The sequence below is a fragment of the Leptidea sinapis genome, chromosome 6 (genome assembly GCF_905404315.1).
Source record: "Leptidea sinapis chromosome 6, ilLepSina1.1, whole genome shotgun sequence".
Classification (NCBI taxonomy): Eukaryota; Metazoa; Arthropoda; class Insecta; order Lepidoptera; family Pieridae; genus Leptidea; species Leptidea sinapis.
The window spans coordinates 6,793,927-6,816,753 of NC_066270.1; the positions used below are offsets into that span (position 1 = coordinate 6,793,927).

At 37.7% G+C, this 22,827-nt stretch overlaps 1 protein-coding gene across 1 annotated transcript in view; it reads right to left on the minus strand.

Moving 5' to 3' along the window:
- Positions 1-419: 419 nt before the first annotated feature.
- The window catches only part of LOC126965115 (uncharacterized), a 195,961-nt gene continuing 173,553 nt past the window's right edge, over positions 420-22,827 (minus strand). Inside the window, exons 2-5 of the mRNA XM_050808580.1 lie at positions 6,331-6,437; positions 3,807-3,923; positions 2,180-2,318; positions 420-567 (exon numbers count right to left, since the gene is read on the minus strand). Of these exons, the coding sequence (XP_050664537.1) occupies positions 432-567; positions 2,180-2,318; positions 3,807-3,923; positions 6,331-6,437 (499 nt within the window). The 3' untranslated portion in view covers positions 420-431. The remainder of the gene's footprint in view (positions 568-2,179; positions 2,319-3,806; positions 3,924-6,330; positions 6,438-22,827) is intronic.

Genomic DNA, 22,827 nt, shown 5'->3' on the forward strand with positions numbered 1-22,827 from the left:
TGAGCAAAATAAGGTTGAGGAATTATGGACTATAAGAAAAAAATCAAAGATTATGCTTTAACACACTGGGTGCTGAAACACAACGTTTGTGGTTTAACGACTGTCTGAGTGCTGCCTTGTTTACACAAACGTTGTGTTTACAAAAAATCGGACACTTCAGCGCCTTAACACGCCGTGCGTGTTGTTTTTGGGATAGCGAGGTCGTTATATTGCTTGTCGCAAATTGCTCAATGCGGTATTGTGCAGTTTAGATAACATTACACTTATTTGAAATTTTTAAGTTATATTTTACTATAAAGTGACTGTTGAATAAAATTCACGCATATTACAATGTGCTTGGAAAATAAACAATAACTAAGAAATTTCGATTTATTGTTAATACATACAAAAATTAATAAGATTCTTAAATTTTAGGGAAGTATATAATTACGTTACGCATCATGAAAACATCTTTCAAGTACTTCAAACGGGGTGACGTTGAGTTGCTGCGGGCGCGCCCACATGTCATCAGTGACGTCACACGTAGCTGTCGGCAACTTGTACGATACTGGATCGCCGTCAACACTTCTGCAGTCAAAATAAAGTTACTGTTAGCGACACCTCGACGAAAATATATTTGTACAACCAGGTTACATTATCTCTGGACCTACGGTGTGCAAAACAAGCATCACATATGTGCGTATGTACATACATAAAATTATCAAGAACATATTGAGAGGCAACAGTCAAGATGTTTGTTTCTTTAAATTTTTCTCTCAATGGTCATCAACCTAGGTCAGGTTATAAATAGCGCGAACCTCTTCTGCAGCAGAAAGATGGTATTGATATCGGCAGCATTGCCCCATAGCAATATGCCATAGGACTTAATACTATGAAAATAACTAAAGTAAACTAGTCGCGACGTTTCTACGTCGGTTAATTGTCCAATCTTTTTAACTGCGTATGCCGCAGAACCAAGCCTATTAGCGAATTACTCAATATGGGGGCGCCATTGTAATTTGGAATCCAGAGTAATGCCAAGAAATATAGCAGATTCCACCGGTTTTATCACCTCTCCGTTTAACAAAACAGTCGTATTCACATTTTTGACCTTTGGTACGGTAAATTTTATATATTTCGTTTTCTTGCTATTTAATTAATATATGTTATTAGCGCTAAACTAGTAAACGATGTGAGATAGAATATCGTTTACTTCGTCATACCTAACTTGATTTCTCTTCACTTTGAATATCAGTGAAGTGTCGTCCGCAAACAACACTATCTTATATTTTTTTTCTATATATTAGGAAAATCATTTATATAGATAAGGAAGAGAAACGGTCCAAGAATAGACCCTTGTGGTATCCCCATACTAAGAAGAGTCCCAGGAGATCTCCTGCAATTCATTTCGACCTATGACCAATTCTATTGTTTAGATATGAAATCAGAAGATCTAGCGCAGTTCCTTTTATGCCATAATGACATAGCTTGCTGACCACCGTTGAATGTTGAACATAGTCAAAGGTCTTAGATGGAGGGCAAAGGCAAATTGGCTTCGAAGGAGCTGGATGTCATTAATAGAGCACGGCAATACTTCAAGCCGTCCCATATTCTAGCGCTGTACAAAGCGCAGGCCACACATGGAGTATTGCTGTCATCTCTGGTCTGGCGAACCACAGCTCGATCTATCTGACTCAATGCTCTGTGAACGGCTGGATCACTTGGCGTTGCGTAGAAGCGTCGCTTCATTGTGTGTCTTCTACCGCATTTATAACGGGGAGTGTTCTGAAGAGCTGTTTTACCTGACTCCTGCCGCCGAATTCCACCTTCGCACGACACGCCACAAGTTAGGATATCATCCCCACCATCTGAATGTGTGGTGGTCCTCCACGCTGCGGTTTTCAAGAAACTTTCTTCCACGTACTACAAAGCTTTAGAATGAACTTTCTTGTGCGGTGTTTCTGGGACGAAACGACATCGAAAAAAGCGGATACACCTTCCTTAAGGGCCGGAAACGCTCCTGTGATACCTCCGGTGTTGCAAGAGAATGTGGGCGACGGACCAGTACATCCTTTTGAAAAAAAATTGCGTCTCAATTAGAATGCTTTCAGTCATGCAATGGGTGCTTTGCGCTTTTCATTGACTACATAACTGCATTATATTGTTCAAATTAATATATCAATTGTATTCCTAGTCTTACCCAAGGAAAATCATTGTTTGTTTGTAGGGGTCATATATCTGTCCTGGGGCAAGAGGGGGGCGTAGTGGGTAATCTCGCGAAGTTTTTACAATTCTTCCGTATTTCTCCAATGCACAGTTCGCGCGGTAACCAACCATACCTGAAGAAATACATTGCTTCGTTTAATTTTTATTAGTCTAAACGAGTCCTTGAAAGAGCTTACCCGGCTACTGAAACTGGGTTAAGAGTTGTACCAATTTTCTTTTAAATTTACAGAACTGTGAATAAGAAATACAGATAACGCGTGAATTAAATGCAGAGTTCAGGAATGTGATAGTGCTGTGATCTAATGATAATTGATGACGATATACTTGAGTGTGTCGATAAATTTAAGTTTACAATTTTAACCCAATAATTAAAACTCAAATTTTTGTTCTGCCTTTCTTCAACACATATATCATAAACATTTTTCGCCTTTTCTCGTGCTTGGTGATGAATAAAAACTCGTTTTTTTTCGAACGGAACATTCCACGGATGAATTCAGATCAGTGAATAATAAAATCAAAAAATAACTTGGGATCGCAACTTTATTATTAACGCGATAACACGGTTAGTTATCGTATAACTGTCGTCGATGGCACAGCACTACACTGCAGGCGCGGTAGGCGAGGCGTGCGGACAGCGGGGGGAGATGCTCCCTTTCTTTACCTCAGGCCCCGACTGCATTCAACTGGCGCGCTATCTGTAGGTATTTTATTTATATATTCTACTACACTTCTTGTTCCTGAAAAACAGACACCGCACCACCACCAGTGAGAGGCTCCTTTGCACAGGATGCCGGCTAGATTATGGGTACCACAACGGCGCCTATTTAACGGCAGCAGTAACGTGTAAAAATTTATGCGTTTCGGTCTGAAGGGCGCCGTAGCTAGTGAAATTACTGGGCAAATGAGACTTAACATCTTTTGTCTCAAGGTGACGAGCGCAATTGTAGTGCCGCTCAGAATTTTTGGATTTTTCAAGAATCCTGAGTGGCACTGCATTGTAATGGGCTCAGCGAATCAATTATAATGAGCTGAACGCCCCGCTCGTCTCGTCCATTATTTTCATAAAAAAAAAAAAAAAGTTTTAGGAAATTTATCACCAGTGGGAGGCTTTGCATAGGAAGCCGGCTAGGTGGGTACTTCAATTTAATTTAATTTCTGTCGTCTAGCAGTAATATGCAAGCAATATTTCGTCTTTGTTTAAAGAGCGACGTAGCTAGAATTACATACATAACTGAGACTTTATATCTTTTAAAATTAAATTTGTAAAATAAGTAATTCTAAAGGAGTATAAACCCTGATAATTAAGTACACCTTCGCACGACACGCCACAAGTTAGGTTATCATCCCCACCATCTGGATGTGTGGCGGTCCTCCACAGTGCGGTTTTCAAGGAGCCTTCTTCCACGTACTACAAAGCTGTGGAATGAGCTCCTTGTGCGGTGTTTCCGGGACGATACGACATGGGTACCTTCCTTAAAGGCCGGCAACGCTCTTGTGATTCCTCTGGTGTTGCAAGAGAATGTGGGCGGCGGTGATTACTTAACACCAGGTGTACGCTCGTTTGTCCTCCTATTCCATAAAAAAAAGTACAAAAATGTTACCAGAACTTGTGGTCGGTATTGGTTTCGGTGAAGATTCAATGTAGACCGAATCCTTTGGCTGCGGCGGTTTACAGTTCACTGATCTAACTGCAGCTCGATATTCTTCTAAATTAAAGCCTTCAATAAAATAATCATTAGTTATTATTCAGTCTATTAAAAATTCATTCGATTTGCGAGATCTGCCGAAATCATTCAGAGAAGAGCTATACAGATCAATGAATATTAGAAGCGCCGAAAAAATATAAGGAACTGACGCTTGGGGGTATTTCCTTTTTTTATATAAAAGGTATGTATTTTGTCAAAATTGATTCCTTTACCACCGTTTCGGAAACAAATGGCGCTCTGAGAGAGAAGATGTGGCGCAAGAAACTCTCCCAGCATTCTTTTTTTGCGCTCATTTTAATAAAATATACAATATTGTACTGTCATTGAAATTCCTATAAAATAATCATAATCTATTCCCAGGCTGTCGGATCACTTAGATATTCAGCTGTGGAGTAGTAGCATTTACGACAGAGCCTTTTTTTAGTGATGATGACAGAGGCAAACGTGCAATAATAGACTCACGTGATGCACGTAGTGAGACAAACGCACATCTGTGATACCAGGAGTCAATAGTGGCGTCTTTATGTTTTGAGTATGTTCTAAGCCTAAAGGACCCTAACGGCCGTTCCCAATATACGTACTATCTACAGATAGATATAAAGTACTACCTTCTACTGTCAGTAATTAGTTGTCAATAATCTGAAGCTTTTTTTTATTGAATAGGAGGACAAACGAGCGTACGGGTTTGTTGTTAAGTGATCACCACCGCTCACAATCTCTTGCAACACCAGAGGAATCACAGGAGCGTTGCCGGCCTTTAAGGAAGGTGTACGCGCTTTTTTTCAAGGTACCCATGTCGTATCGTCCCGGAAACACGGCACAAGGAAGTTCATTCCACAGCTTTGTGGTACGTGGAAGAAAGCTCCTTGAAAACCGCACTGTGGAGGACCGCCACACATCCAGATGGTGGGGATTATATCCTAACTTGTGGCGTGTCGTTCGAAGGTGGAATGTGAAGCTGTCCCAATACACTCGATAAGTCATTCTTATCGCCAGTTCACTGTTGCAATTGCCATACAAACTTCTCTCCCTGGTAAGCTATACGTCGTTCCATTGACAGACAATATTACGGATAAGATGAGCTACCGTCGATAAGTTTATTGGAACTGAAAAGTCAACGATAGTTACGATTTTAATCTCAAGAAGCCACAACCGGAGATAGATATTGGGAATGGCCGTTAGTCGTATCGGTTCGCGAATTCTGCAGCTTCTTATTGATCCTACAAAGTAGCTGTACGAGGCAATAAGTTTCTCGCAAAACTCGCGGTTGTAGAACGCCAGACGTCAACACCCACAACGGGTGGAATTTTGCATTTTGACGTAAGGACGTGGACAATCCCCGTGATATACGAGTGATTATTTTACCAATGGGAGGCTCCTTTGCACAGGATGCCGGCTAGATTATGGGTTCCACAACGGCGCCTATTTCTGCCGTGAAGCAGTTACACTGTTTCGGTCTGAAAGGCGCCGTAGCTAGTGAAATTACTGGGCAAATGAGACTTAACATCTTATATCTAAAGGTGACGAGCGCAGTTGTAGTGCCGTTCAGAATTTTTGGGGTTATTCAAGAGTCCTGAGCGACACTGCATTGTAATGGGCCGGGCGTATCAATTACCATCAGCTGAACTTCCTGCTCGTGTCGTCCCTTATTTTCATTTAAAAAAAATGCGGTAGAAGACGCAGATAGAACCCACATCCCTACACTTAATCAAATAGGCCGCAAATAGAAGCCTACAGCAATACAATTTCGACAACGGTAAATGGAAAAATTTAATTTGGCTGACACAGAATACTTCCTTTCCATTAGGGTAGGTAATTGATTCGACAAAGTGGCTGTGCGAGGCAAGAAATTTCTGGCAAAATAAGCTGTTGACGTCAACATGATTCTGGGGGAATTCCGCAATTTAACGTAATGTCCCGTGGTGGAATTCGGTTGCTGGTATCAACCTGTGAGCATTCCCTTTCTGTCTACTATGTTATGTATTAGTGTGAAGATAAATAAGTCAGCATTGCTGCAGTAAAGTCCTCGAATAGCGAACACACACCGACCACGACCTGAAGACGTAGTGTTAATAAGTTAGTTTTCGGAATGCTGTAGTAGCTTTTGGTTTTGGGTGGGCTTAGGAGGAGCTCCTGATATCAGACCGGGAAAATGTTGAGAGCTCAAATGAAATAATAATATGGTAACATTACTATAATCCTCGCGCATTGATAGGAGCTCAGGTCTTTGAGACGTTAGGTTCACGCGCAAGAAACTCAGAGGGCATCTTCTTTTTTTTTTAAATAAAATTTCGTTTTAATATAATTCTGTACAATAAAATTTATTATTAAATAGCCTGAGGGCGGTTGCTCCATTCTCAATCTGTGGTATCATTAAAAGCAATTACATTTTAAGAATGTTAATATATTTGGTGCCAACCTATTCTTTGAGCTTCTTCTTCTTGTATTTCATGCAAGCTCTTGTAGAAGCCCCATCTCTGATGCCACAAACGAGCTGCAGTTTTCTGTTTCTTTGTTAGGGACGCTCTGAAATCAATACCTACATCTATAATATACAGGATGTAATCGTTATGTGTAACCAGGCGAATATTTTGCAACTATTACAGATATTAGAAAACTTTAAACTGATATCAAAAGGATGTTACGAAAACGACATAAATAGCTTTTTAAAAAGCTCATACTTAAAGTGTTTTATATCAAAATTTTGAATATATTATATCTCGTATAATTAACCCGAAAAATTAAAATACTTTTTCTTGGTAGTAGAGGTGAATATTTGCATAGTTGGAGAATAAATAATCGAACACTAGAAATAATTGCTGGCAAAACAACGTTTGCTGGTTCAGCTAATATAATTAAAAGTCCGATTTACGAAAGTTTCTCTATAAATATCCGAGATTAATTGTGTTTTACCTCTGTCTTGATAGCGGTGCATAAGAGAGATAGAACTTATGATAGACACTTGATGGCGGACTGGATATTTTTTCTATTATACTAGCTGACTCGACAGACGTTGTTCTGTAGATAATAAAAAAATACTGTTTTATAGAATAGAATAGAAACACTTTATTAGCATACAAAAAATACTCACACAAAAACACAACAATTTACAATATTAATTAAAATCTTAAAATACTAAATTAAATACCGTAAGAATATTATAAAGATTAAAAATAACAGTGAGCGTGATTCCCTGCTTAAAGGAGCTGACTCAGTATATTGTTAGTCAGTGTAGAAGACACCAACACAACACTGGTTTTCAGCAGCCCCTCGTGACATTTGGAGTATACAGTTGCATTAGTCTTCCCATTGTTATTAATTTGTGTAGGTAGGTATCAAAGGGATTAACTAAATATTATATTTTCTTTTTCGTTTTTCTTAATTTATAGTGTAATAAAATAAAAATAAATAAATATAGGAATTTGCCAAAGATATTTCAAAACATCAAGTATATTTCGTAAAATTCCCTGTTGTTATAATGAAATTGTTTCACAGCGGAACTGTCAAACCGTGCGTCATTAAATCTTCTCATACAAAATATGTCCATACAAAACAAATATTGATAACAAAAATAATTATGGGTCCCAAATCGAAATAAAAACTATTCGATCTCTCAAGTTGGACTAAACTACACTTGATGACGTAATCCCCATTAAAATCCGTTCCATCGCGGACAAACAAAAGCCTGTAACTATGGGTACAATGATATATTTAATAAGATATACATAGAGGTACAAAATCATTATGTACTTAACAATTTTTTATGTTTTAAAGTAAACCTCACTTCTGGGATTACATGAGAGTTGAACAAAGCATACAAGATTTATAAATTTCATTAAAAAACATTATGTACTCCTCTGTCAAAAAAGTACCGGGAAAAGATTAAAATTTTCGTTTCATATAAATGTTTATCTCAGGGTACAACCCTAGTATAGTACGCCTGTTTTTTGGAGTCAGCTTGTGCTATAACTGACGCATCACCAGGGCCGTGATCTGCCACCGACCGGTACAGATCTTAATGTGAAAACATCCATGCCCTGTAGTATCACATCGGCCACTGCAACATCACAGGCACTAGAAGGGATACTACTCTCCTTAAATCACTTTGAGGACAGCTGCCATATTGTGGGATAGGCTCCGGTCCACCACACTAAAACCTATGTGGAACAAAAAGGCGCTAGGCCACTGTGTCACGTCGGTTTTCTGTGTCGTTGATAATGTATGATGTGATGGGGACGAATCTGGCCCGTTCGTGCTGTCGTCAGAAGACGGCAGCGTGACTCTCCCACATCGAAAAGCTTGGACCTGGGACACCCCTGCGCCGGGGAAGCACGGGGCAAAGGAGAGAGTGGAAAAAGTAACTAAATGCCCAGAAGTCTTGACTCCAGGATCACATCATCAGCCGGAATACGTCCACTGCTGGACAAAGGCTTCCCCCAAAGATTTCCACCACGATCGGCCCTGCACTGCCCTCATCCAACGTATTGCGGCGATCTTGACCAGATCGTCAGTCCATCTTGTGGGACTAACTTGTGGACTTATCTTGTGGGACTATCCAACTTCAGGATACAACTTTGTCAATTATTATTACTGACTTTTCCAAAAGTTTTTTTTAAATTTTATTTTAAATTAAATAAGTACACTTTTAACTTATTAATATATCTTGCCAAACTTTAACAGTTTGTTGGCAAGTTAATGCGCTTAAAAAAAATTAAATATGTGTACATACTTAACTACTACTTACTTTAATCTAAACTATTAGGACTTACAACTAAACATTATTAGAATTATTAAAATTAGACAAAAGATTAGCAGCAAGCAGCAGAAATATTAGCAGCTTTGTTTTTATTACCTAGCAAATAATAATAAAAGCGATTCTCACAATATACTTTCCGCCTTAACAGGATCGATTGCAGGTTCCTTCTGAACGTTAACTCCCGCAGTTTTTTGATTTGATATTTCCATATCGAATATTGTTCTTGGTAACAAACAAGAAGTATTTAAATTAATATTATCTGATTTCTTTAAACTCTCACTGTCAGTCTATTGAACTAAGACGTTGTTAGCGTGCAATCGATCAAACCTCCATTACATTATATTCCCTTTGGATCTAAAATGCAACAGTTTGACGATTGTTCTAACCTGCTAGTGTAGAACGTATCTATAGCACTCCGCTGGGGTTGTGGAATATTTTTACAAATAAAAAGGCATTTATTTTCTCAAAATTCATTCGTTTAGAATTATTTTTGATGTCATTTCTGATATACTAGATACTACCGCTTCGGAAACAAATGGTGAAAGAAGCGGCCGCGGCGCAAGAAACTCTCCCAGCACTCTTTATTTGCGCTCTTTTTAATAAAATAATATTATACTGTCATTGATATTGCTATAAAAAAATCATAATCTACTCCCAGGCTGTCCGATCACTTAGATATTCAACTGTGGAAAGGTAGGATTTACGACAGAGCAATTTTTTAACACAATATACCTATCTATAGATAGGTAATGCCTGAACAATGGCTGGGACTTTATTATAAAAGTGTATACATTTACCCTTAAAGCTATTATGTATCATTACATAATAAAAAGAAATAGATATTAAAATATTCACGTTATTTTTTTCTATTGTATATATAAAAATATAAACCTTTACGCGTTTAGGGCCTATTATTAATTATTGCAATACGCATTTACTTCACGGGAAATTCCTCAATGATTTTAATGGATTTCTTTGTGAAAATAAGGGACGAGACGAGCCAGGACGTTCAGAAGATGGTAATTAATACGCCCTGCCCATTACTTAATAGTGCCGCTCAGGAATCTTTGAAAAAATCTGAGCGGCAGTACAATTGCGCTCGTTACCTTGAGACGTAAGATGTTAACTCTCATTTGCCCAGTAATTTCACTAGCTACGGCGCCCTTCAGACCGAAACACAGTAATATTTACGCATCACCGCAGAAATAGGCGCACTTGTGGTACTCATAATCTAGCCGGCATCCTGTGCAAAGAAGCCTCCTACTGTTAAAAATTTTTTAGGGACTCCAATTTATATAGCATTTATACATACTTTTTGGAACTGTCCTGAACTGTGTGGAATTTAGATTATTACTATGGAATTTTATTGCTAAACGGTTTAGCCACCTTCTCAAGAATCATATCTTAATACACCTGTGTCGGGGTTTTGTCTCCTTTTTGAGCATAATATGGCCCAGTCACTCATTGTTAGCTAACAACCACCAAACCATCACTAAAGTCGGCCAATATGCTGTTAAAATGTTGCTCAGCAGTAAAAAAAATCGTATATATTGAGGCGCGAAGATAGTATTTCGAACATTCACCGCGCCTCTGGGCCCCACGGGCTATGTGTCTCGACATCAAATGGCACAAAGTTGTATGACTCACTGAGACCAACATAAGTGAGTTAACATTCCTGTGAACGTTCATAAATATATGGTCAATACTTATCTCTTTAAATTATTGTTATTTTATTAATCTGAAGCGTACTTTTATATGAAATGTAAAATTGAAATCGTATAAAAGCATCCTACAATATTGAACACGCACATACATAGTATAGTTGACCCAGTTTCGTTGGGAAGTTAAAGGGTCGCCAGGCGGCCCGGCTCGCGCCTACAAGGATCCAACACCTTTCCGCCCCCACGTCTAGACATATAGTGTACCTACTATATTTATTTAACTTACACCGAATACATCTGTATGATGCTGTTATGATTATTTTCTTTATGATTGTTATGAATTGAGAGTAAGAAATGTGTCTGAGAAAAAACTATTTAATTAAAATTTTCTTTGCTTGCTTGAAACTTCTTTATTTTATCTCATATAATGTTTTGATGACGACCTATATAGCCGAGTGTTTAGCGACCCTACCTAATTAGCTAGAGGTCTTAGGTTCCAACATTTATATGACTATATAATAAGTATATTGTATTAAATATATTGTTGTCTTGCAACCCATAGCACAGGCTATGCCTAATTTGGGGCAAGATAATTTTATGACCCCGTGGTCCAGAGGTGCGGAGAAAGTTCAAAATACTATCTTTGCGCCTCAATAAGTCTACTGGAAACCCAAGCGCTGGCATATATTTCGGTCAACGGATCAGCCTTGCTGAAAACTGAAACGCGGAAATGCTGCTAGTATTCTTGGTACGCTTCCACGTAATGATAGTTTTAATTTTATGTAGTCATAGAATTGTATCTAAATATAGTTATAAAATTTGTTTTGTTTGAATTATAGATAATTTGTGTAAAAGTGTGTCAATATTATTATTACTTATTTTAAACAAGAAATTCTTCGAGATTCGGCACTAACGATTTGGATGCAATTTTCCACTGGGTGGATTTTGGGGCGAAAAGCCGAATTAGCTGGATCACATGGCAACACTTGTATTTCCGAGTTTTCACATCGACCATAACTCGAAATATATATATATATAAGGTAACTCTTTTTTGCGTCTCTCGGAATCAGTTACAAATTAGATAAAATTTACTAAACTTGGGTCTGTGAGAACACACCTACTTCCGTTATTTCACACTGAACAAAACTAACTGAGACACCCAAGTCATATAACAATAACGTGATGATTAAAAATTATTGCATTTTTTTTATAAAAAAAAGGGACGAGACGAGGAGGACGTTCAGCTGATGCTAATTGATACGCCCTGCCGCATTACAATGCACTGCCGCTCAGGATTCTTGAAAAACCCAAAGCGGCCTGATTCTGAGCGGCCCTACAATTGCGCTCGTCCCCTTGAGAAATTAGATGTTAAGTCTCATTTGCCCAGTAATTTCACTAGCTACGGCGCCCTTCAGACTGAAACACAGTAATGTCTACACATGACTGCTTCACAGCAGAAATAGGCGGTTATCCTCTAGTAGTGGAGAGAGAGAGAGAGAGAGAGAGAGTAATTATTCCATGCCGCCGTTGCACATGAGGAATGACACCCTGGCCCATACGGCAAAAGAGAAAGCCGATCTCCTGTGCACTCTTTTTGCCTCCAACTCGACTCTTGACGACAACGGAAAAACACCGCCGACCATCCCGCGGTGTCAGAGCTCCATGCCTGACGTACAGTTCCGACAGAAAACTGTTAGGCGAGCTCTGTTTTCGTTGGACGTCAGGAAGTCGAGCGGGCCGGATGGCATTTCTCCAATCATGCTTAGAACGTGTGCCCCTGAGTTGACGCCGGTGCTAACGCGTTTATTCCGGCACTCTTATTCAAAAGGCGTAGTCCCTGATTCATGGAAGTCAGCCCTTGTCCATCCGATCCCAAAAAAAGGAGACAGTTCGGATCCGGCAAACTACAGGCCTATTGCGATTACCTCCCTACTCTCCAAAATCATGGAGAGCATAATTAACCGCCAGCTCTTGGTATACCTTGAGGGTCACCAGTTGATCAACGACCGGCAGTACGGCTTTCGCAATGGTCGGTCGACTGGCGATCTTCTGGTATACCTAACACATAGATGGGCGGCGGCTATTGAAAGCAAGGGGGAAGGCCTGGCAGTTGGTCTGGATATAGCGAAGGCCTTTGATCGTGTATGGCACAAGGCGCTCCTCGCAAAACTTCCATCATTTGGGCTTCCCGAGAGCTTATGCAAGTGGACCTCCAGCTTCCTCACTGGGCGCAGCATACAGGTCGTTATCGACGGTTATTGCTCGAATCCCAAGCCCGTGAACGCTGGAGTTCCCCAAGGCTGTTTGCTATCTCCCACGCTGTTTCTTCTGCATATCAATGATATGTTGGACACCGCCAACATGCATTGCTATGCAGACGACAGCACTGGTGATGCCGTATACACGGGCCATGCAGGTCTCTCTCGGGAAAACGTCGACCAGTGCCGGGAGAAACTTGTGTCTTCTATCGAGTCCTCTCTCGAGAAGGTCGCGGAATGGGGTAAGTTGAACCTTGTCCAATTTAACCCCCAGAAGACTCAAGTTTGCGCGTTTACCACTAAAAAAACCCCATTTGCCGTATCACCGCTCTTCGAGAACACTTCCCTTAAAGCCTCGCCTAGTATCGGAATACTGGGTCTCGAAATCTCGAGCAATTGCCAATTCCGTGGCCATCTGGAGGGCAAAGCCAAACTGGCTTCAAAGAAACTGGGCGTCATAAATAGATCACGGCAATACTTCAAGCCGGCCCACATTCTAGCGCTCTACAAAGCGCAGGTCCGGCCTCACATGGAGTATTGCTGTCATCTCTGGTCTGGCGCACCCCAGTGTCAGCTCGATCCATTTGACCGCGTGCAACGCAGACCAGTTTGAATTGTCGGGAACCCAGTACTCTGTGAACGGCTGGATCATTTGGCGTTGCGTAGAGATGTCGCTTCATTGTGTGTTTTCTACTGCATCTATCACGGGGAGTGTTCCGAAGAGCTGTTCAACCTGATTCCTGCCGCCGAATTCCACCTTCGCACGACACGCCACAAGTTAGGATTTCATCCGCACCATCTGGATGTGTGGCCGTCCTCCACAGTGCGGTTTTCAAGGAGCTTTCTTCCTCGTACCACGAAGCTGTGGAATGAGCTTCCGTGTGCGGTGTTTCCGGGACGATACGACATGGGTACCTTCAAGAAAAGCGCGTACACCTTCCTTAAAGGCCGGCAACGCTCTTGTGATTCCTCTGATGTTGCAGGAGAGTGTGGGCGGCGGTGATCACTTAACACCAGGTGACCCGTACGCTCGTTTGTCCTCCTATTCCATAAAAAAAAAAAGAGAAATAAGCTAGCATAGATTCATCTCAATCCAACTATATGCCAGCACGTATACAAACTAAGTTTCTATTTATAAAATAATATTAGTAACGAGAAGAAAGTAATTAAGACCTTTCTTTGACTCTCCTTTCATGTTGCAAGCCCCTAGACTAACTGGTAGTTATACGAATGTCGATGATAACATAGATCCGTGATTGACATTTAGTTACAGGGTAGTGCATAATTATAGGGTATCGGCTAACGGGTGGGGTTGAATCTAAACACAGTGCAGAGGGCCCGCTGTAGGGCTTATCGTAAGGATTGTTCACCATTCACAAGCTATAGCTTTAAATATAGCTCGTATTAATAAAAAAGGATGAGACGCAACATTAACAGATATAATATAAAAAAATACTACGTTTAAAAAAACCGACTTCAAAAACTGAAATGTATCAAATAACTAAAAATTTTATTTAATACACCTTTACCTTTAATATTAATAATATACTACACTGGCCTTCAAAAGTAAGTATCACACTTTTAAAATTGGGATAACGTTTTAAGTTCACAAGATATACTTTCGAAATAAAAAGGACTCCAAAGAGAATTTAATTTTGTACATAAAAACTTTATAGTCGGTAACCTTCTTTTAAGAATTGGCTGAAAAAAAACTTCAAAAACAAAACCATTCCTTTTTCAAAGTGGACGTTTCCGAATTACAATTTTACCATTCACATTTTTCTTTCTGTTTTAAATTTTTTTCAAGATCGATGGGTCTTGTTTTAAAAATTTATGCTAAAAAGCACATAACATTCATTTATCATGCCTCTTTCAGTTGAAGAATGTGCTAGGATCATGGCTTTTCTGGAACTAGGCATCAGTATGCGTCGCACTGCAAGAATGGTGGGTGTGAAGGTACGAACGGTCCAGAAGGTATAGCGAAGGTACGAAAAGACTGGACACCATCTGAGGAGACCTTGTAATGGCAGACCCAGGTGTACCAGTGCCCGAGAAGATCGTTATATTATTTCCACTGTGTTAAGAAATCGCCACCAAAATGCAGTTGAAGTCCAGCAACAGCTACTTCAGACCCGGAGGGACTACATTAGTGATAGTATAGTGAGAAGAAGACTTGCTGTAGCAAATTTGAAACCACGAAGACGAGCGAGTGGCCCAAAACTCGAGAGACAACATCGAGTAGCGAGACTGCGATACGCCCGTGAACACATGCAGTGGGATGAAGAAGAATGGTCAAGAATTTTGTTTGCAGATGAGTCTCGATTCTCCATTTACACTTCTGATGGAAGGCGAAGTGTTTACAGGCGACCTGGTGAGCGATACCTTCAAGCCTGCATCTCAGAAAGAGTCCAATACGGTGGAGGCAGTGTACATGTATGGGCTGGCATATCTTCAGAAGGTCGCACAGAGCTAGTAGCCATAGAAAATGGCACCCTCACTGAGCAAAGATATGCTCAAGAAATTCACAATGAGTATGCAGGGCCGTATTTAGCAAATATGGGTGATGGATCGATGCTGATGCATGATAATGCCCGGCCACACACGGCTCATATCGTACAAGAGTATATTCAGGAGGTCGGTATCAGCGTGATGGCTTGGCCATCAAGAAGTCCTGATCTCAACCCGATTGAACACGCCTGGGATGAGCTTGGGAGGCTAGTCAGAAATCGCAGACCACCACCTACTACCCTCAGGGCACTAAAGCAGGCCCTGGTAGAAGAATGGGAGAATATTCCCCAACATCGGCTCCGAAACCTAGATTTCAGTATGATTTCAGAGCTCTAACTAAAAATGTCTATTTTCATTTTTTTATCTTTTTTAAGTTAAAAATGTTACTAATGTATAATTTTAGTTTCTAAGAATTGAAGCCTATAAAATTTGCAACAAAACGTTTTTAATCTTAAACAAAAAAAAAGTTAAGAAAAAAAATTTTTTTGAAAAGTGTGATACTTACTTTTGCAGGCCAGTGTATTATTTATATTATGTGCTACCTATTGATAGGTTTTAAGTCGGAGCCAAGCCCTAAACAAAATAAAAATTAATATTATAAATAGCTTACTTACTGTAATTAATAAGGTTATCTGGCCACGCGTGTCTGTCCGCTTGGGTTGTTTTGTTCTAGAGGAAGCTATCCCGCTCAAAGTCACACGTGGCGAGTGTAGGTTCTTACTATTACATTTGGCTAAAATACTATTATTCATATGTAGCACACACAAATAATAGTATTTTATTTATATTAAAGGTAAAGGTGTATTCAATTAAATTTGTAGTTATTTGATACTTTTCAGTTTTTGAAGTCGGTTTTTTCATTTCTTGCTTTTAGTGTCAGTTAATAATTATAATATATATAATCAACCTGAATCAAACTCCTAAAAAAGCCATACAAAAAAACAATAATATCTAGTAAAAAAAAATTTTCATAAAAAATGTTCATAGAATGAATACTATTTATCTATTATCTATTTATATCTTATGTAAAGTTAAAACAAAATATAGCAAAGGTCAAAAGTGGAATACCTAGAATAAAGTTATTCATTACAGGTGATGTCTTTTTTACCTTTGCTAGTGATGTTATCAATTAATCAAATATTTATTACGTTATTTACGTATAAAGATTAATGTGCATTAGGATTATATTACATAAAAAGTAATAAAATATAAACTGAATAAATAAAAATTACCGTGTATTTAATGCATAGTAACTTTAATACGCGTTTAATAATAACACAGTATGAGCTTGAATTTATTGTCTGTGTGAGGATGCTTCGTGAACATGATGGTCGTGATTCAAACTCAAATATATTTATTTAAAATAGGATGTGACATCATTTATTGAAAGTCAAAAACCATTCCACAATGAATGCCTCAAACCTAAGAAGAACGGGCGCAACAAACAAAGCGGGCTTTTTTTTTCATCGAAAAAATATGTTTACAAAGTAATACTGTACAATTAAACTTATTATTTAATAGCCTCAGGGCGGTCGGTCCATTCCCAATCTGTAGTATCATTAAGAAAGTCAAAGTCAAAAAATTACTGTCATAATTAGTAATCGCATCAAACAAATACAACAAAGTTAAAAATACACAACATAAAATTTGAAAAACAAAATTTTATGAACGATGCGGGATTCGAACCCATGACCTCCGGCGTTAGCTCAGTTGGTTACAGCACCGGCACGGAACTCCGGAGGTCGTGGGTTCGAATCCCGCATCGTTCATAAAATTTTATTTTTCAAATTTTATTTTGTGTATTAATCCTAAAAGTGAGGGTAGTCACTTTAAAAACATAACATATTGTTTAAATTTAAAAATGCAAAACGGTATAGTATCGCTTCGTTTATGGACAGATACCTTAAGTTATTTTCATCATTTGCAACGCTAATTAATGATACTGACAATCCTTTCATTATAATATGCCCAGAAGGCAATCACGGACTTTCAAAGAAAAATAGTAAAAGCTGTTTTCATTTTAATTAATGCAAACAAAATCAATTATGCAAAATATCTCTGTTTATGTCTACATTTGATCTTATAAATTAAAAATTTCTATCAACATAAGATAACATTACATTAAATTTACTCGTGGTCACTCCTTGTCTTTTATTTGTTTTTTTTTTTATGGAAATAAGGGATGAGACGGGCAGGACGTTAAGCTGATGGTAATTGATACGCCCTGCCCATTACAATGCAATGCCGCTCATTTGCCCAGTAATTTTACCAGCGTTGTGTTGTAGGAGTTAACAAAACAGCACCTTGACATCTTAAAACAGCACCCTTACCAGTGGGAAGCTCTCCTACAGGCTGCGGGCTAGATTATGGGTACCATAACGGCGCCTATTTCTGCCGTGAAGTAGTAATGTGTTCATTAATGTGTTTCGATCTGAAGGGCGCCGTAGCTAGTGAAATTACTGGGCAAACGAGACTTAACATCTTGCGTCTTAAGGAGACGAGTGCAGCTGTGGTGCCGAAAGAATTTTTGAGTTTGCAAGAATCCTGAACGCCACTGCATTGTAATGGGCAGGGCGTATCAATTACCATCAGATAAACGTCCTGCTCGTCTCGTCCCTTATAGTCATAAAACACATACACACAAAGGCATAATATTTTAAACAAAACCCAGCACTCAAATGCGTGTGCAACTGCTGCAAACGCTTAGACAAAACTAAGTGAGTTGACTACAGATGTCCACAACTCATGTTACAAACAATCCTATTATGGTTACCTCGATGACTACATAAGGCTGTTTTATGATGTAAGACGCCCTATAATTACTCGTTACATTAACCTTTGAGTACGTTATTGCTTTTGTCATAGTGATCTTTAATGTTATTGATAATAAAATACAGGCTATATTGCTGGCTGATTATGAAAAATATTAAATTTGATAAGTTGGTTTAGAGTTTAAGCATTACTAAATTATACATTACGAAACAGGAAGTTATCGATAAAAAACTAAAGATGGGCATCACTAATTAAAATGTCACTTGTATTTAAAATTGTTCGAAAATGGCGGATTCGCTCATGTATCAATACAGTAGGTACTTCTTAATTGTAGACCTATGACACAGTAGACATATGTACCTACATATCATTATATCTACATATTATATTAAGTATGATAAAATATTATAATCATTTATATACTTACTAGCTGACCCGGCAAACATTGTTTTGCCATATGAATTATTTATAGTGTTTGACCGTTTATTCTCAGACTTACTTAAAGCCGACAACCACGACCACGAAAAAGTCTTTTCATTTTTCGGATTAATATAATATTATTCTTATATTCTTATTATTATAAGACATTCACAAAAAATGTGGCTCTCTATGTGTAAGAAAAATTTTAAAATCGTTTCAGTAGATCCAGAGATTAAAAAGAGAGAAAGTTTTTTATTTATTCATCAACCTTGCAATGTTTTTAAATTATTTTTCTTTTCGGAATGGAACATTATAGTTTTCAAAATTATAGCCTATGTGTTATTCTGGTGTGTAAGCTATATTATTGTTAAGTTTCATCAAAATCCATTCAGTAGTTTTTGCTTTAAAGGAGTACAAACATACATCCAGACATACAAACTTTCACATTTATAATATTAGTAGGATACCTACGTCAAATGAGGGGCGTGCATTAGTTTTCTAGTAAGGTTGATCTAACTAGTCTGTGCTGTAGTAGTATTGACTGCTGACTAGTAGTACTGTTACTGTGGATCTAACTAGTCGTAGTTGAGCTTTGGAAAATGAAAATATTGCTTAACATAAGTATTTAGTACCTAACGTAAGGAAAATTTTATGAGTGGCTGTTAACTAAGAGTTTGGTTACAAAATAACAGAACGAATTGAACTACTATATAGAATATATATATAGAATTAAAATACTAGTGCTATATTTATTTAGGTTCATATTCGAGGTAGGCACTGCCTAATTTCCTATATTTGACGCAGGGCCGTGCGTCAAGTATTTGTTGGTTTTCGATCAAAATTTGTTGTTTTACGTCAAATGTTTCTCGACAATCTCCTTTACAAAACATGTTTGCAATAATACTCTACGAGGGTATTAAGGTAAGCACTTACATCCCTAGGTGATTTTCCTTAATAATACATATAAGAAGTTCCTGGAGCGCTATTACCAAAATCGAAATACGAAGTTTTGGTTGACGGATCGTTCATTTTCCTATTAAAAAAGTGTTTTGGATTCGAAGATCGATACGAAGTTTGCGATTAGACATTTTGTTTTTCGTTTACTTTTTGTTTACCTTATTCCCAAATGGTTATGTCTATGGTTCTGAATCGAAATCCGCACAATTTGAGGTTCGTCGTTCTTTCGTTACGGACCGAAACTTCGGCTTTCGATTTTGGTAATAGACCTCCTGGTTTACGTTTTTTGACAACAGCGTTGTGAATGTTGCTTCGAAAATTTCACCGTTATGACAGCACAATTAACATTAATCAAAACAAATCTTATAACTATATTTACAATACTATGACTACATAAAATTAAAAGTATCATTACGTGGAAGCGTACCAAGAATACTGGCAGCATTACCGCGTTGGATAGCAAGGCTGATCCGTTGAAATAGCTGCCATTAACATTAATAATTGTGATATTGACACACATTTACACAAATTATCTTGCCCCAAACTAGGCATAAGCACCTATAGTAACCTGCAACACAATAACTAAATGATTTGACATTAAATACGATATACTTACTAGAAAAATTAAAAAATACTCATAGATATCCCTGACTCGATAACAAACATCCATATCATTCATCATATAAATATGTTTGCAACTACTTGACTTCGAACCCGGGACCTCTAGCTCAGTAGGCAGGGTCACTGGTTATCGCCCAGTATCGCCATTTATCGTTAGTTAGATTTTAAAGTTTAGATGATTTAACTTTGAAATTTCACATTCGGGAATTGTCAGGTTGGTTAACTACATAGGGTTATTTATATATCTAATATATAAAATTCTCATGTCGCGGTGTTTGTAGTTAACTTTGTAGTTAACTCCTTCGAAACGGCTTGACCGATTCTCATGAAATTTTGAGTGCATATTGGGTAGGTCTGAGAATCGGACAACATCTATTTTTCATCCCCCTGAATGTTAAGGATGGTCCACGCCAAATTCATTTTTTATTTTATTGACACTTTTTTTTTAATTTGTTTGATTATGAGACAGCATTAAAAAATACATACAACTTCAAATTTTCACCGATCTACGATGAACAGTTACTTTTGTATCGCAATTATAATATCGGCAATGCAACGTTTGCTGGGTCAGCTAGTATACCAAAATCTCTCTGACACAACCTTTTGGCTTCTTGAATTTTCGCTTACAGAAGTTCTATAGAACTTATATTAAATATTTGTAGAAATCCCTAATTACGTACAACGAAGCCATAAATCTAACACTCAGTCGATTCGATTCAGCGATTACAAAATTGTATGAAATAACCGTGTCGGCGAGCGAACATATTGCATAAGGCCTTCAAATAACCTCCAGACGGTAACGTGCTCCACCCTGTGGTCTAGACCCGACTAGACAAACACCGGCTTTACGACAGCAGCCTAACGCCTTTTATACTTTTATCATTTCTACAGACGGACCTAAAATCTATATATTATATAGTATTTTTTTACGTTAAATTTTATCAGGTAACTCTTTTGTTTAAATGTAATGTAATTTTGTAAATAATTTAGTTTTAAAACGTCAAATTTTGTATTTCTGTCCTCTTTTTGTATATACATACAAACATTACTTTAATTAATGTTAAACTTTTTTATTCATCATGTTTTAGATACTAGTAACTATAAAATTAACCTATGGATAACGGTGTGGGTTCTCACTAGAAATTAATTTAATATCTACTGTACTTTGAAATTGTAAACTGTATTGTGTGAAGTGTTTGTTATACCTAAGAAATAAAATAAAAAATATAAAATTGAATTGCTGTTCGTTAGTCTCTAGTGCTAAAACTCGAGAACGGCAGGACCATTTTGGCTAATTTTGGTTATTTTGGATAATTAAGAATAATCCTGTTTAACTTATATTATATAAAACCTGGACGACCGAGCCTTGCTCGGATTTTTAGGAAGGTACAAAACTTGAACAAAAAAAACTAATAGGACATCTGGATTCCAACAGGGGTCTTCTGCTTTCCGGATCACCGAATGTCCCATCTGAGCTATGATAGTCTTGTATATAGTGGCGAAATTTACCTTTGTATTCTAATGTTATTGTAGCAGTTTCTCATTAAAACACGGATAAATATACATTTTTTTTAAATTGAAACCTAGCTAGATCGATTTCTCGTCCCCGAAACTACCTGTATACTAAATTTCATTAAAATCGTTGGAGCCGTTTCCGAGATTCATATTATATATGTCGCAGGGAAATGATAATAACAGAGATTTAGTCAATTCCCTAAGTGATTTGATTAAATCACGGAATATGTAAGAACAACACGATTTTATCATTTCTCTATACAAATCTAGTGATTTTATCAAATGGCAGGGTTGGTTCCGTAAAATGACGATGAGAGACGCGACTAGAAGAACTTAGGATGTAAATGCGAGCATGAGACTTGAGTCATACCCCGACCCGAACAGGTTAGGTGGAAGGGGTTTTTTTTTAAATAATGTGGGCCCTTTTTACTTTTATCTGTTTTGACGTTAGGTTACATTTATTTGATTTTCAAGAGACTGGTGCCTTACCTTTTCATGGGAATGGAGGAGTGAGCCCGGGGGACAGAGGATATCTCCCTTCCCCTTTCACCCCCCTCCACCTGTGACATGATACTAAATCCTTACCAAATTATGTTAGGCATAAATATATTAATAAGTCTTACCAAATAAACCTTATAAATACCAAAGAAAAGACTTTTTGTTATTTCACGGAACCAACTCTGGCATTTGGTCAAATCACTAGATATGTTTCGAGAAATGATAAAACCGTGTTGTTATTTTAACATCCTCCGAGATTTCACCAAATCACTGTTTTTTACATATCCCTGCGACATATATATATACAAGAATTGCTCGTTTAAAGATATAAGATTCTCGTGTCGCGGTGTTTGTTATTAAATTCCTCCAAACCGGCCGAACCAATGTGTACGAAATTTAGTATGCACATCGGGTAGGTCTGAGAATTAGACAACATCTATTTTTAATACAAAATTTTTCAGCTAGTCTAATATATCAAATTCTCGCGATGTTTGTTACCAAACTCCTCCGAAATGGCTCAACCGATTTGTATGAAATCTTGTGCATATCGGGTAGGTCTGAGCCAACATCCATTTTTCATATCCCAAAAAGTTTTTTTCCAATTTTTTTTTATTAATTTATATGGCAATACAATGTTTGAGGGGTCAGGCTACTTACATTATGTTGTTTATAAAGTGCCTTTATTTAGTTAGAGAAGAAGTTACCAACAGTTTAGAATAACAATAATTATGGTGATTAATTTGCAATATATATTGTATTAATTATATATTGAAAATGTTAAGTATATAAAAATATAGAAAATAGTTAATTTATTTATATATTAAAATTTCAGTCAAATAAAAACAAATCAAAATCACTTTATTCATGTACTATGACTACTGAAGATAACATCAGTGCTGTGCGACGCATAATAGAAGAAGATAAGAGAGTGACCTATCAGCAGATACGGG